The following is a 12,150-nucleotide window of genomic DNA, read 5'->3' on the forward strand; positions in this document are numbered from 1 at the left end:
TCTCTCTCTGTGTGTGTGTGTGTGTGTGTGTGTATTTAAACAAAATACTCTACAAGCTACATAGATTATCCGACTATACCGCCTATAGCAATAATGCGTCATGGCACATCCTCACATGCATTGTTATTTCCATGATCCATTCTAGTTAGTTCACATCGCAAATGTGTGTTTTGTACTCCATATTCTAGGGACATACAAGGTTGGAGATGAACCCAAACTCACCCATTTATTTAATGGAAAATCATGTATGCATCACTATCCAATTCTGATATTTGATCATTGCCAGTAAGTTTTCTTGAATTGTGGTCGTGCCACTAACATCTACTACCTCCGTTCCTAAATAGTTGTCTTTCTAGAAATTTCAATAAGTGACTACATACGAAGCAAAATGAGTGAATGTATTCTCTAAAACATGTCTATATACATCCGTATGTGGTAGTCAATTTGAAACTCTAAAAAAACAAATATTTAAGAACGGAGGGAGTACGAACAAATTATCCGCAAGCCCTTGTGTGCCGTCTTCATGAGTTGCCATCACGAGCCCTTGTTCTCTTCTTCTTTGACACATTTCTTTCTTTGTGGGACACACTACCTATCATGTCAACTGCAACAACAACGAGGAGGCTCGTTGAACCATTACATCCGCTTTGGGGATCTGCAACAATGTGTTTTTCCCCGTGAGAGGCATGGTTTTTCTTCCGCACGAGGGACGGTTTTGCTTTTGCGAGAGGCACGGTCGTGCCTCTCGAAAATAAAAAAAAACGTGTTTTTTTTTCGAGAGAGGCACGGTCGTGCCTCTTGAAATCGAAAAAAAACGTGTTTTCTTTTCTTTCTTTCCTTCCGCGAGAGGCACGGTCTTGCTTCCACGAGAGAAATCCGTGAGAGAAAACACGTTTTCCGTGAGAGAAACGGAAAAAAATACGGGTTTTCTCTTTTCTTTCTTTCGTGAGAGGCACGGTTTTGCTTTCGCGAGAGGCGTGGCTGGAAGCGAAAAAAACGTGTGTGTTTTTTCCTTTCACGAGAGGCATGTTTTTTCTTCCGCGGGAGAAATCCGTGAGAGAAAACACGTTTTCCACGAGAGAAACGAAGAAAAAGTACGCGTTTTCTCTCTTTTTTTTCTTCCATGAGAGGCACGATTTTGCTTCCACGAGAGGCACGGCCATGCCTCTCGGAAACGAAAAAAAATATGGTTTCTCTTTTATTTTTGCGAGAGGCATGGTTTTTCTTCCGCGAGAGGGTCGTGCCTCTCGGAAACGGCTTCAAAAAAAGGAAAAAACCGTGCTCCCGGTTCGTTTGTTTCGTCCGAGTTTTTCGTGAAAAGAAAGTTCATCAAAACCTATCAACATTGGATCTAGTTTTGAAGATCTCGACGCGAGGAAAGATCCAACGTTGAAAACGGATCGAGATTTAGGCGCGCAGTTTAAGAGATAAAACGTTTTAAATAAACGGATTTATGAAAAAAAAGAGAAACTCTCAGGTTGCGACAAGTGATGTACATACAACGCACCACTTGTCACAACGGGGGAGGGGGTGATCTTTAAAAGGAATACTCCTTAATCATGATTTCGTGCGAATGAGCAATAGAGATTTCCCATCCTTCACTAGGACAAATACTGGAGATTTGACCAGAACAGCGACCATACCATCTCACAAAATGATTTCTGAGCTCAAGCCGAGCAACACAAAGCAGAAAGAAAACAGCGGCCACAAAATCTCAGGAAAAAAAAACGAAGTGCTTATTTGGTTGTTTCCTGTTTGTATTCCTAGGGACGAGGTACACAGGTACTTCTTTACATTATATTCCTTTTTTTTAGAATTCTTTACATTATATTCTGTTCCAAAATGTTCAAGTTTAAATGTCATGATTTGGTTCTTTAGTGTTACAAATGAACCAATCGTGCGTTGTTCAGCACTACGTCCAAAATCTATATCTATATCTATATTTATACCTATACCTACTAATAAAGCAAGGTGCGTTTTTCCAATGTTTTCATCCGTTCACCGCCGAAAATATTTTTCTTATATCGGAGGTGGTACTAAATTTTCGTGGTCCATCTGCTAAAAAATAAAAAAGTTTTGTCCGGAATTTCATACGTGGGCCGCACGCACTAAGGCCCAGAAAAGCCACCCATATATATCCTGCGCACGGAGCTGGGAAACCTTATTTGTCACTCAGCACGACATATAGTTGGAGCTTCCCGTCGGTCGCCGGGCTGGCCCATTTCTATTTTTTCTGTATTCTTTTTCTATTTTTATTTTTCCCTTTCAATTTATTTTTTCCTTTTCCCATAAATTAATTTAATACATTTTCAAAAATTTCTTTTTTACTATTTTTGGGTAAATCTTAGAATTTCAAAATTTGTTCCCACTTTGAAAAACATTTGAAAATTGAAATTTTTATTTTCGTTCTCAATTTGTTTGAAATTAAAAAAAATTCGTATTTTCAAAAGATTTTTTTAATTTTTTATAGATTTCTAAAATAAATTATATAAAAAACAATAGAAATTCGAAAAATATTCATTTTATAAAAATGTTCACAAATTCAAAATAATTTTGGTGATTAAAAATAAATTTTTAAAAATAGATTTGAATGTTCAAAACAAGTTTCCATTTTAAAAAATTGTTCACAAATTCAGAAAATGTTCGTTTCCCTGCCTTAAAAAATGGTCATGTTTTCAAAAAGTATTTGTGAATTTAAGAAAATCTTTCTATTTCAAGTTTTGTTTTCCTTATTCTAGAAATTAACCTTTTTTGAGAAAAAAAAATCTTGCATGTTTTAAAAAATATCAGGAGGTCACCACAACCTCGACAAGGAGGTGTGCCTGAAGGAAAAAAATGCACAAATTGGATAGTGGCCGCCACTCCCACCAACCCCGTACTATAAAGATCTCGCGGGTTAAATATGACCCGCGAGAACACCACAGCTCTCCGCTCTATCGCCCCACTATTGTGAAGACCGTTTTGATGGACACATTAACTATTTTTTTCGATGGTTCTCGTAAAAGAAACTCTCCCGTTGCAACGCACGGGCATATGTGCTAGTCCCTATAAAATATTTTAAGGCAGTACTACATCCAACCTCCCCACAGAAAAGTCTGAGCTCAAGCCAAGCAACACGAAGCAGAGAGGAAACAGCGCCCACATGGAGGCCTGCCGCGTCACCGTCCATAATCTGCCCAACCAGATCCATTTTAGTTTCTTCTCCATCAAGTTCCTTGGGAGCAACGGACCAACGGACGTGGCAGGCATTGTTGACCAATCTGTCCCAATCCATGGAATTCTGTGGCACTGCCTTCTATATATTCCGTGGCGGAACCCCTCACCCACTCATCAAGTACACAGTTCACTATCATCTAGCCTTTCTTCCCCCATCTCTCTCGAGAAACAAAGCAATGGTTCTTGGACTGCTGGTGAGTTCCCCAGCCACGGTGCTATGGAGCCTCCTGGGCCTGGCGCTTCTCTGGCAGGTCAAGCGGCTGGTTGACTACACGTGGTGGCGGCCACGGCGGCTCCAGCGGGCGCTGCGTGCGCAGGGCCTCCGCGGGACGCCGTACCGCTTCCCCGTCGGCGACCTCGGCGACTACGGGCGGCAGGGCAAAGAGGCGTCGTCCAGGGCGCTGCCGCTGCGGTGCCATGACATACGCGCCCACGTCGCGCCGTACCTCTGCAACACCGTCCGGGAGCACGGCAAGACGTGCGTCTCCTGGTTCGGCCCCGTCCCCAAGGTGACCATCGCCGACCCCGGCGTCACCCGGGAGGTGATGTCCAACAAGTTCGGCCACTTCGAGAAGCTCCAGTTCCCGACGCTGACCAGGCTCCTCGCTGGCGGCGTCGCGGTCTATGAGGGTGAGAAGTGGGTCAAGCACAGGAGGATCCTTAACCCGGCGTTCCATATCGAGAAGCTCAAGGTAAATGTAATTTATTTACTATTACTGTTATATTAGTTTACGGAGGGAGTATTAATTTCAGTTGAATAGTTTTACTACTACTACAATGAGTAAGTTCATTACTGAAGATCACGCATGGCTCCCTCAATTTCCAGTTCATGATGCCAGCATTCTCTGCATGCTGTGAAGAGCTTGTGAGCAGATGGACTCAGTCCCTTGGTTCTGACGGTTGGTGTGAGGTGGATGTCTGCCCAGAGTTTCAAACCCTCACCGGAGATGTCATCTCACGAACCGCGTTCGGCAGCAGCTACCTCGAAGGTAGACGGATTTTCGAGCTGCAATCTGTGCAAGCCGACCGCATTGTGGCTGAAGTTAAGAAGATCTTCATTCCTGGTTATATGTGAGTAACTCCTCTTAAGTCTTAATCATCTCAATCACGCAATGCACAGTTCTTTTGTAAAATATACCTACTCATTTAGTAGACACAGTTCATATATATGTACTGATACACATCGGACCAACGCAACTTGCAGGTCCTTGCCTACCAAGAAGAACAGACTGATGCGTCACACTAATAACGAGATTGAATCCATTCTACGAGGTCTAATTGAAAAAAGAATGCAATCCATGCAACAAGGAGAAAGCACCAAGGATGATTTACTCGGCTTAATGCTTGAGTCAAACATGAGGGGAACAGATGACAAGGGTCAACCCATCCTAGGAATGACAATTGAAGAAGTGATAGAGGAATGCAAATTGTTCTATTTTGCAGGGTCCGAGACAACATCTGTATTGCTCACCTGGACAATGATCGTACTGGCCATGCACCCCGAGTGGCAAGACCGTGCAAGGGAGGAGGTCCTTGGCCTATTTGAGAAGAAGAAGCCCGAGTATGACGGCTTTAGCAAACTCAAAACCGTGAGTACATTTTGATATTGCACTACTAACACTAAACTAATGGCAACTAGAGTTTTAAAATTTACCACTCTACTTGTAGGTGACCATGATTCTTTACGAGGTTCTCCGTCTTTATCCGCCGGCCGTTGCATTCATGCGAAAAACATACAAGGAGATAGAGATTGAAAGCATCACCTACCCTGCCGGTGTGATCATCGAGCTTCCTGTGCTGCTTATCCACCATGACCCAGACATATGGGGAAGCGATGTGCATGAGTTCAAGCCAGAAAGGTTTGCTGATGGGATCGCCAAGGCATCCAAGGATCCTGGTGCCTTCCTCCCATTTGGTTGGGGTCCACGGATCTGCATCGGTCAGAATTTTGCTCTGCTTGAGGCCAAGATGGCTTTGTGCATGATCCTTCAACATTTCGAATTCGACCTTGGCCCGACGTATTCTCATATGCTGCATAACCAGAAAATGTTGCGCCCCATGCATGGTGCACAAATTAAGCTCAGGGCAATATGACGGTCAGTATTATAGCAGTGTGCATGATGTCATTTTATTACATAGTGTTTAGTGGTTGGCCATGTAATAAGCTTTCATACCTACAAATGTTTGAAATAAAGTCCAACCATGTTGCACATAAACACTGCTAGAAAAATATATGTTTGTTCTTGATTTTAATTTTTCATGTTGTACTGTGGAAAGGAAGATACGTCCTTTTTCGCTATATATCCTTCCTTCAGACGCTTGTTAAGATGTCGCTTCATGAATATTGAATCTTCAAAGGAAAGTCTCATGGCACTCAAGGGTCCATTTCTTCTCGTGAAGGTTCCCTAAGTCGAGGGAGATATCCATTAATTGTTGAGAAAACTAACAAGATCAAGAAACATTCAGGAGTATGTAAAAGATGTGGGAAGGAGGAACATTATTTCCACCATTGCTTTGCTTATGATCTTCCTTGAACAGATGGCTCGAAAATCCAATGGGCCTTAGATATGATAGCTTGATAGGCAATAATGATGATTACATCCTCTCAGCCCTTCAAGCCATCCTTATGTACTATTGGGAAAGGTGGAAATAGAAAGTTTTTCAATGGCAAAAATCGGTGACTAATGCAGGTCATCTAAAAAGAAGGTGTGAAGTAACAAATTAAAGAAGGAAAGCAAGTGAAGGACGTTACGCCTACATGTTGAAAGTCACATTCTTTAATCAATATTTCTATCGAAAAGGAACTAGTTGTAATAGCTTACGAGGGCCAAATATGTATGTGATTGCAATAAATATGCATGCCTAGTAGCTACCCATGGTTGGCATGTTGGTCACAGATTGTAGGGTCGGCGGTTTTGCTATGCAGTGATGGGTAACTCCTCTCCTTGCAAGATTGCATGGGATCATCATCGTTGCCACGTGACCAAAGTGCCCGTTCCGCGAGACCCGCGTGATGATTAGTCACACAATGGGTAATCAAAGGGGTGAAAACCAAATACACCTTACAAATTGGAATTTCTCCCAAAACTAATGCACACTATAAAAGAACAAAGGGAATACTAGATATTCTTATACTTGGTGTTTTTTACTTTATGTAAAAATATCATGTGTCTAATTTTTTAGAATTGGCGTGTGATTCATTATATACTATATATTAGTATATTTTCTACTTTTACTAGTACTATTGGCAATATACCTTCCTAGAGGTTTCTAACATATACCATGCCAGAGGATTCTAGAGTTCAAGGTCATGAAGGTTGAATACTATTAAAATTATAGATTGTTTAAGTGTGAAATATGGGGCATTGCGGGAAGCAATGCTCAAGGATAGAACATGCATGGGAGAAATGATCTTCTTTCAGGAAGCATTCCTATGCCATCGGGGCCATGTTCTCTATTAGTGGTGGACCTTCAGTGTGACCATACATAATAAACATCGCACGGAAGTCGGCACGAGATGGAACCTCATCAAGAATAGAGCTCTTCATAGCCGAAATGAAATTCATGTCAAAAGTAGTTTGTATGTTTGGCTTTCCTTCCGTGTCAACACTACCATTGCACCTTGGTACCCTCAAGTGTATGTGCTTATTATAGCACGTTTTGTATGGAAGTAATGCATGTTAAACACCCTCACAAGATACTAGGTAAGCCTCCTATTGGTCAAATATGCATGTCACTTATACAACCTTTCATGTGTTTTAAATATATAGTTTACAAGGGTGCAAGATTATATTTATTTGTTTAACTATTATGTCTATGCTTTGGAGTCGTTGAAACCGTTTTATCAGTTCCCGCAGACCTGTAAACCCAATGAATTTAAAAAGCTTCATGACCATCCTTATGTTGTTTCCAAGTTAGAGCCGAAAAGAATGCACCTGGGGAAAAAAATCTAAGGCTCTAGCATGGTTGTCAAAAAAGCCTCGTATTGTACAAAAAAAGGGTCAAAAGCCTCTTTGTTAGAAGTATATATCAAGTTAAAAACCGGCAAATCCTATTTGGTGCTTATAGCGCCAGTTACAGTGCATTTGCTACGCAGCGCCCACACCCCTCATGTTCGCTTCCTCTTTTTTTTTGTACCGGTTTTGGAAACCTTTTTCCTCTACTTTTTCTTGGGTGGTTTTTTTAGGATGGATGTTTTTTTTTTGTTTTTCCTTTTTGATTTTTGTTTTTATAAATTCATGAAATTTTTTAAACTCACATTTTCTGGACTTATGAACTTTTTTTTTCTTCAAATTCACGAATATGTTTTAAATATATAAAATTTATTGAACCTTTTCTACAAGCCCAAACAAATTGTTGCGATGTCATTGGCCGGCCCACCAGGACGTACGCCCCATGTCCTCCCGACGAACACTTTGGTTTGGCCTTTGGACGACTTGCAGACCGTTCCGACCTCGAATTGAGCGTGCCCCGTCTTGATCTTCATCTTCCTCCCCGCCGCAGCCCGGAAGCCATCGTCGACATGACTGGGCTCCATGACGCGCCCGCGACCAGGGAACCCCGGAGATCCAAGCGCCTCCAGCGGTCCATGCCCGAGGCGGCGACGCCTCCTCCGGCACGCCGGACCAGGCGCACCAAGCGCCCGGCTCCTCCGCGCGAGGCCGAGCCCTCCGTTCCCGCCGCGAGGGCTGCGCGATCATCCTCGCCCCGTTACAGCGATCGGGAATTGGTGGATGTGGTCGCGTTGCCTCCTCCCCCCGCACCCCGCGCGGAGGCCCCGGTTCCTCCGCCCGAGCGCGGGGACTCGCCTCGCACAGCCTACGTGCTCCGCAACCACCGAGCCCCGGATACCGGCATCCACAAGCCTACCCCCCATCCGTGGTACGAGAAAAGGTATCTCTCTACATCTTCATCCCCCGCGACGCAATCAATTCCATAACTTGATCCTCACAATGCGCTGCATGCTTTGGATAATTGGATTTGGTTGATGGATGCTGAATTAAGCGCTAGTGGCAATTGGTCAGGGGGTCGAAGCTTCAGCACAATAGTAATTGTCTTTTGTCTGTCTATATATAGTACTTCTGAACAGCTGGTTTAGTTGTTTCTGCATACATTCACATTGCTCGGAGCCTAGGACATTCTCCTTTAAATTGCTACAAGTGGCAACTTATTGACTGAACAAAATCTGGTTGATCCTAGAGCAGTCAAGCCACATCAATCCTTGATCCGCTTTCGAATATGATACAAATCTCTCCATGATCTTAATATGGAGCCAAAATATTTGCTTCATCTATCCATATTTGGTATGACTGGTCGTGACATGGTTTAATCATGTGCTCCCCTTGTCTTCTGTTTATACGACACAGTTTGTTGTCCTTCATGTCTTATATTCAGCGTTGCCGTTAAGAAGCACAAGAAATAGCCTCCTACTAGTAGTCATAGCAGCTCAGGTCCAAAATTGTTTGTTTCATGCAGTTTTGATTTTTTTTTTCTTCAAAGACCTGGCGCTTGAATTCCCTTCTGTCAGATTCTGTTCGGTGTGACAATGGCGTTCGGTATTAAATCATACTAGTTGTTGGATGGACATTTGAAATCAAGAAATGTGCGTGATGTTGACACTTGTGCTCTTTCAGGGAAATTAAGCTGGATCAGCCAGGCTTATCCAAGAAGCAACTTAAGCGAGCTGAACTTTGGAACGCCCCAGCATGTGCGCGCAAGGGTTTGGAGCGCTACAACGACATGAATCAGGTTCTGATCTTCCTGGAGTTTATAAACAGTGCATAGTGTGCCACTTTGTGACTGGGTGGTCATTCAACATTTACAAATATATCCATCTTGTGAGCACCCTCTTATGTTTGTTTGTTATAATATTTTAGGGGGATGAGCATGAGCTGGTTGAAGCAGTGGGCGTCAAAAGCTTTTCCTACTGTGGTCCGTGCCTGCATGCAAATTTTCTTGCTAGGCGTAAAGTTTCCAGCAGCTGTGATGATCTTGTTCCCAAGTACTTCTTTGCTGAGCTGACAATCGATGCAGATGGTCTGTCGTGTGTTTCATGCTTCAAGTTCGACTCAGGTGTGCTTGTGTAGCTTGAAAATTTATTTTGATAAATTCTTTAAGGCTTTGTTGTGGTGCTAATTTTATTTATTTCCTTAATTATACACACCTGTAGTTGACTGGAAGAACTTTGGCGGTTGTGGAGTGTGCCCGGCAACATTTGTCCATCCCGCTGGTGGTGGGTACATTGGTGCCCGACCTGAATATCGTATTCAGCCTGCTCCCAGTGGTCTACAATTATCGTTTAGTTTCTAAATGTTAGATGTGAGAATCTGTGTCTGTTACTACTCTGGTAAGCAGAATGGTTTTTCACATTTCGAAGGTCATGGAGAAAGCACATATCATGAAGAGCTCCAGATGATGCAAGAGACAATGCTTAGCAGCAGCGAGAACCCCGAGCAACGGCTGCAGGAGGTTGACACTTGACGGTGAAAAGGTGGTCGCTCGTCAGCATGTACAGTAGTATGACTATCAGAGATGTGTCCAAGGAGATGAGCCCAAACCCTTAAAACTGGGAATTCAGAGCTTGTACCCCGTAATAGATTACTCCCTCCGTCCAAAAATACTTGTCATCAAAATGGATGAAAAGGGATGTATCTAGAACTAAAATACATCTAGATACATCCCTTTTATTCTTTTTGATGACAAGTATTTTCGAACGGAGGGAGTATTTATTTTGTCTTTGGTTTGGTTGTCACCGAACACCTATGTCGTGATGTCGATGCATTTCATGTCTATAATGCATTATCTAGTCTATGTAAATCATTAGCTATTCTGGTTTTGCAATGCCTGATGTAACGATGTAGCACTAGAGAATTGGGGGATAACCCATTGGCAGGGTCGCATTGGCGTCTGAAGAATAACTGACAGCGCATTGAACTAATGCGTACAATTTTATTTTTTGTAAGAATAGCATTGTTCTTTCTTTATCTGACCCAAGTGGCGTACGGGGTTCCTTTGTTGGACTCGTTTTTTTCAAACGATGTTGCATTGAGGTTATGGTGCATCGGCAATCACTGCTTGTCTCTCCATGAATATGTCGATGTAGAACAATATGCAAATAACCATAAGAATAAAGCAATTCTCAAAGTAGTACTAGCAACTATACCAGGTGGAGCTAAGTCTAAGAAAATAGTATCTTGTGGTTGTTAATTTCATCTTCGGAATAGTACTATCAAACTATCTTTGTCGCAATCAATACCGCAAAAAAAAAACTTTAAGCCACGTCCAATGCACTTGTTGCTCAAATGGATGTATCTAGGCGTATTTTACTGCTAGATACATGAACGACAAGTAATTCTGGACAGAGGTGGTACCATTTTAAGGACACTTGGGCAAATAATAAGCACTGAGAATTCACTTATAAGTTTAAAACTCTTTCTTCTCGAGAGGTAAGAAGGGCGAAGCTTTTTTGCCCACCTCCTATTGCCAACCCTAGCCGCCGGCACCAAAGGTCTTCTCCATGTCGCCGCCTCGGTCCCCCTCCTCTCCTCCAACCAGCAACCTCGATGGTGACAAGAGGAGTGGGACCCTTCTATCTCATTTTTCTTTTCTTTATGTTTTGTCTTCATAGCGGCATCGACGAGGTTGTGACGGCAACAATGACGTGTTGGAATAAGGTCTCTTTGACATCTACCTACCTCGGCGATGTCTGATCCGGCGTTGACGAAGAGCCTACGAAAGTTTGTGTTGCCAGATCTGTTGCCATTCTTCGGATTTTGGCAGTTGGTGTGTCTTATCAAGGAGATTAATTGGCTGGCTATTGTTAGGGAACATAGTACAAAAAATATTCTTTTACTCGTACTTACGTACATGCCCAGGATCACTATCAAGACGCAAGAGAGGTTTAGATCCTATCTTTACCAACTAACGTAGAGGAGAGAAGACTGGGTGAAGACCTTTGTTACATATTCCCCTAGCTAGGATTAAACCTCCCAACCGTTGGAATTTCCCCCCTCGAACTAGGATCAAATAGATGATCCCTCTGCCAGTATCCAGGAGTACGGAAACACCAATCCAGCAGGGCTTCCACCCGTCTAGAATGAGAGCCTACCAAAGAACTAGAGGTGGAGGTGGAGCAGCCTGACGGCATAAGAACTTTTCGTGAGAGAGAAAGAGAGAGAGAGAGAGAGATGGGGCAGCCTCTGCGCCAGATGAGATGTGTTTAGAGGGGCTGCTCCTCTCATATTTATAGGATGTGTAGGAGGTAGGGCTGCCTTAGAAGAGGAGGCACCTCCTCCTAGTGTCGACGTGCCAAAGGTGGGCGCCCCACTAAGCCCCCCCCCCCTTCCCCCACTTGCCCAACAAGGCAAAGGGGAGCCCGCAATTGGGGCCAAGTGGTTGGCCCACTTGGACTCACCCAAGTGGGCAGCCCATGGCGCCCCTCCAGAATATCCTGGAAGGTTGCGGGAAGCCTTTCGCTGGCTTTAGGGGTCCTCCGGGACCTTCCCGGTTTACCAATTTTTTTTGATTTTCTCTTTGAAAGATTCCCAAACTTCCTGGAACTAATCCGGTGAATACCTCTCACGCTCCAAACACTTCTAGTGCTAAACAAATTGGTGAGCCTTAAGCCTGTGACCCCGTAGGTTCGGTAATGTGCATACTGACCCGGAGCACCTTCAGATCAATAAACGACAGCGGGATCTGGCCATCCATATTGACTCCTACACATAGAAGAATAATTATCAGGCAAACCTTATGTTTGCGAACACTATTCCCTTTGCTTCGCAATATAACAGAACCCAACACTACTAGGGAAAAGCTTACAGGCAGGCGCTTACTAGTAGCGCGGGTTTATACCCCTCGCTGCTGCTACTTAGTAGTAGTGTGGTTTTTTACCCCTCGCTGCTACTAAGTTGATAGTAGTAGCGCGGGTTTTTA

The 12,150-nt window shown here is 43.4% G+C and overlaps 2 protein-coding genes across 2 annotated transcripts; both read left to right on the top strand.

Moving 5' to 3' along the window:
• The first annotated feature begins 3,343 nt into the window (after positions 1-3,343).
• On the top strand, positions 3,344-5,578 carry LOC119325196 (cytochrome P450 72A15-like). The gene is made up of 4 exons (XM_037598945.1): positions 3,344-3,908; positions 4,043-4,287; positions 4,421-4,805; positions 4,885-5,578. Exons 1-4 carry the CDS (start codon positions 3,393-3,395, stop codon positions 5,308-5,310), a joined length of 1,572 nt encoding a protein of 523 aa, XP_037454842.1. The 5' UTR covers positions 3,344-3,392; the 3' UTR covers positions 5,311-5,578.
• Positions 5,579-7,738: 2,160 nt separating this feature from the next.
• On the top strand, positions 7,739-9,798 carry LOC119321513 (CASP-like protein 4A2). Its single transcript, XM_037595160.1, has 4 exons — positions 7,739-8,109; positions 8,850-8,964; positions 9,093-9,288; positions 9,386-9,798. The coding sequence occupies exons 1-4, from the start codon at positions 7,739-7,741 to the stop codon at positions 9,523-9,525; spliced, it is 822 nt and encodes a 273-aa protein (XP_037451057.1). The 3' UTR covers positions 9,526-9,798.
• Positions 9,799-12,150: the final 2,352 nt, after the last annotated feature.

The sequence above is a fragment of the Triticum dicoccoides genome, chromosome 6B (genome assembly GCF_002162155.2).
Source record: "Triticum dicoccoides isolate Atlit2015 ecotype Zavitan chromosome 6B, WEW_v2.0, whole genome shotgun sequence".
NCBI classification, from domain to species: Eukaryota; Viridiplantae; Streptophyta; class Magnoliopsida; order Poales; family Poaceae; genus Triticum; species Triticum dicoccoides.